This window comes from Propithecus coquereli, unplaced genomic scaffold, assembly GCF_000956105.1.
Source record: "Propithecus coquereli isolate 6110/MARCELLA unplaced genomic scaffold, Pcoq_1.0 Scaffold2, whole genome shotgun sequence".
NCBI lineage: Eukaryota > Metazoa > Chordata > Mammalia > Primates > Indriidae > Propithecus > Propithecus coquereli.
The window spans coordinates 179,287-183,153 of NW_012144966.1; the positions used below are offsets into that span (position 1 = coordinate 179,287).

Genomic DNA, 3,867 nt, shown 5'->3' on the forward strand with positions numbered 1-3,867 from the left:
TACCTTTAATTTCAGTTACAAGCTGAAGACTTCTAAAGGAAATATTATACATCTCATTTAAAACTAAAGAAAATTCCACAATCAGGTATCTATTGAAGTCTCTATATAAGCATTTATGAAAATATGGAGAAAAAAACTATACTTTTAAGTAGAACAGAACAAATAAAAATGCTTTTATTTCATACTGAAAAGGATAAGGGAGGTTTTGTCTCCCTTTTCTTTTATGAAACAAACAAACAAAAAAAAAAAACGGAAAAATCACGATTGAAAACATTAAAGGAAAATTGAGGTTTTAATGGATTTTATAAGGAAAACTCCAAATAGTAAATAGAATCTTTGTTGACAAGCCCCTTAGAAATTTCATCAACCCTGACTTACAGTATCAACAATATGGTTGGTTTTCTGATATATTTATTACTACAAAGAATGGTACTACTCATAATCTCAATACAATATTGCTATAAAAGATATTAAAATTCAATTCTTTAAAAATTGTGACATAAACTATGATTTCTGACTTCATAGGCCAATAAATGATGTTGAAACTCTGCCTTTAAAAAATTCCATAAATACTACCACTGAACTTTCCTTATGGAAAGTAATTTAAAATTATATACCTTTAATCTTATACAAATAATTGAGAACTATAAAAATGCTGCTGAAATCTTTTTATCAGACAGCATAATAGACCATCAGTTACAATACCACTGGGTTGTTCAAAATCATGGTACACAGTAAATAGAACGAACCACAAAACAGAAGTTGATAATCATCTTCAATTCAGTTATAACAAGAACACAACTTATATTAACAAATTATATAAGGCAGTAAAAGTATTGCTGCTCAAATGCAATCCATTTACAAATTTGTTACAAGTAGGTTATAGAAATATGAATTTTACTATAAATATATATAGAATGACAAGATTATTTTAGTAGTACTTTACACACTATTTGAGGTAGCTTTCTAGTTTTTAAGTAAATATTTCATGCATTCATTCAACAAATATTTATTGAGGGCCTACAATGTGCCAGGCATTATTCTACGTGCTGGAGATTCATTGGTAAATAAAAGTAATGTTTTAAAGTTACAAAGTCTACTTCAGAATTCCAAACTAGCAGAGGATTTTTTTAAATTGTTCTAGTAGGTGTATGATACTCCATATATCACAACTCAATATTTTCTCGAGTCATAATGCAGTGTTTGGTAATAAAACTATACCATATTTAACTTTGATATACTGTAAGCAATCTTGCTACAACATGAAAAATGATGTAGGAAATACAAATCACAATCACTATCTAATTCAATGACTTTCTTTTCTAGAAAGTCAAATTTAATAATTAAAAGATCATCATGAATACAAAATGAAATATATGATGATAAATATAACTAGACTATGTGTACATCCTCAATGACATAAACACAGACTGCAATTGATATCTTTGCTTAACGTCTTACTCAAAATCTTGAATTCTGCTTAATAGTGAAATTAAACTTTTTAAAAAGATCAAACTTTATCTGGTCATTTAAAAGAAGTTAAACTCTTTGCATTCTTACTTGATGAATCAAAGAAATTTAACTCCTTGGTATAATTTCCAAGTAAAATAAAAGTTGAACACTTTATCAGAAATCATAAAACAAAATCCTTTTACGATAAATGAAAGTCTACACAATGAAAGGACATCAATTGCAGTTGGGTTTATTTTTGCTTACATAGCCCCCCAAAAAGGCTGTCAGCACAAAACAAACCCTCCTTTATGTACAGACCTTCATAAGGTTCTATCTCCTTGACTCCATTGTCTAGGAAAAACAAAATAAAATAAACAAAACAAAACAAAAAAGGGAACCAAAGCACAGGGGTTAAAAACAACAGAACTTTCCAAAGGCACAGAAAGTATTGTCTATTAGAGAAAAGTTAAAAGGTGATTTAAACATATATGTATATTTGCAAAGCATATCCAGTTACCAAATAAAAGCATCATTATTAAATGATGTTAAAAATTATTATATTCTGTTATCCATGCTTTTAGAGGTCCCTTATCCAAAAATTTACAGATGTTTGGGAAGTATGTTCATATGTGTGTCAGCAAATAATGCTTTTTAGGCAAAAATTTGAAATTATTAAAAACATCAGTACAACATGCATCTTTCTTTGTATATTTATGATTACCTTTTTCTCGTTCTCCAGTTTTGAGAAGGATCACCATTGTTGTGCATCAGCTAACCAGTCCTTTGCAGTGTGTGAAAATTGATTTGGCTAGTTACTAATAAACTTTATGTAGCTATCAACAATCACATAAACTTAGTTGTAGCAAACAAATATCATCCAACTGCTTATTTAAGAGTATTAAGTTTACTTTTTAAAATACATTTATTCAAATTTGAAAAATATGCAAGAGCAATAAAGATAGCTTATTTTACCTCCCAATATTACAAATTTTAAATGCAAAATATATATTTATAAATATAACTATTATGAAATGCAGCCAAGGCATATAATTAACAAAAGAAGACAACTAACACAAAGGTAATAAGAAAATCTTGATTCACCTTGGCTTCCATGTGCATTTCCTATATGACATAATTAGAAATAAAACTTACTTCTCTCCAACGTTCCCTTTGGTGGAAGCTGTGGAAGCTGTCGGCCCCTTCGTCCTGCCACTGGAGTACTCGATGGGCTTGTCTGGACAGACCCAGTACGAGGATGAGACCTACAAGATATACCATTAATATTCATTTTCAGTACAATGATATTTTTAATACATTTGGTTCATACGACAGCTGTGTAAGTGCAATTTTAAAGGAGGTTTAGCTGCTGATTAAAAGGTTAGGAAAGTAGGACAAAATATGGATATTTGAATGATTAAATAGCAAAAGATGTTTATATTTTTGTGTAATATGCATACATACACATACATGCACACAAAGCCCTACAGTAAAATCCATAGAATTATTAATGTAAATTAGCATTTTATCCATATGAAAGCAAGAGAAGAATTTTGCAGCTCAAAAAATAAAAGGTAATACTTCATATTTCTTTCTACCAGATCCCAAACTCTTGATACTAACCTTCCTCCTTTGATCCAAAGAGATTTTGACTCAGGCTTATAATAAATATCCCTTTTTTAGAAAATATCTCATGACACTACAAATAAAACCCTGAACAATTCAAAATTCAGCTAAAGAAAATATTGGTTAATACCTGATATTTGTATTGATAGAAAGAAACTAAAAATATAGTTTTATTTATTGTCATTATGATGATTATTTGGAAAGTGATAACTAAAGAACACAAATATTTTCACATTCTGTAGGAGAAGAACATGATAGTTATGAGGGGATTTACCCAGGACTCTTGATTAATGAGAAATCACAAAACAAATGCAGTCAGGACAGTTAATAAACAAATTACAATGGTAGCCACACACTATTATATTCACTGAATATAAATAGTGTGCTTACATTGAAAAGGTTAGTATCGATTGTTATTAGTGATCAGCCAAAGATGATAGAAGACCATTTAGCTGCTGGGAAAATAAAATGGTGTGCTGGTGGGCAAAGGGGAAGTGAGTCTGATTGATTTATCTTTCACCTCGATAAGGCAGGTGAAGGAGGGGCAGATCTTCCAGTCATTAATGAAGGCATCGACCTCATGAGGTTTGTATCAGGACGCTCAGTGGATCTGGAGCGGGTGGTGGTCCGCTCAAGGAGAGGCCGCTGTTCTGTTGATCTGGATCTGTGATATGGCTGTCTATCTGCTGCTTCACAATCCCTGAAACGTTAGTCAAAAAGCAGCTCAGTTGATCTTTAGTGCCTTCTGCTATTTGGTTATGATGCATCAAACTGATTTTGAAAAAGGTAACT

The 3,867-nt window shown here is 30.7% G+C and overlaps 1 protein-coding gene across 1 annotated transcript in view; it reads right to left on the bottom strand.

Moving 5' to 3' along the window:
- The window catches only part of LOC105809674 (regulating synaptic membrane exocytosis protein 2), a gene marked incomplete at its 3' end in the record, with an annotated part of 659,796 nt that overhangs the window by 161,096 nt on the left and 494,833 nt on the right, over positions 1 to 3,867 (bottom strand). Inside the window, exons 16-17 of the mRNA XM_012643523.1 lie at positions 3,596 to 3,775; positions 2,605 to 2,714 (exon numbers count right to left, since the gene is read on the bottom strand). Of these exons, the coding sequence (XP_012498977.1) occupies positions 2,605 to 2,714; positions 3,596 to 3,775 (290 nt within the window). The remainder of the gene's footprint in view (positions 1 to 2,604; positions 2,715 to 3,595; positions 3,776 to 3,867) is intronic.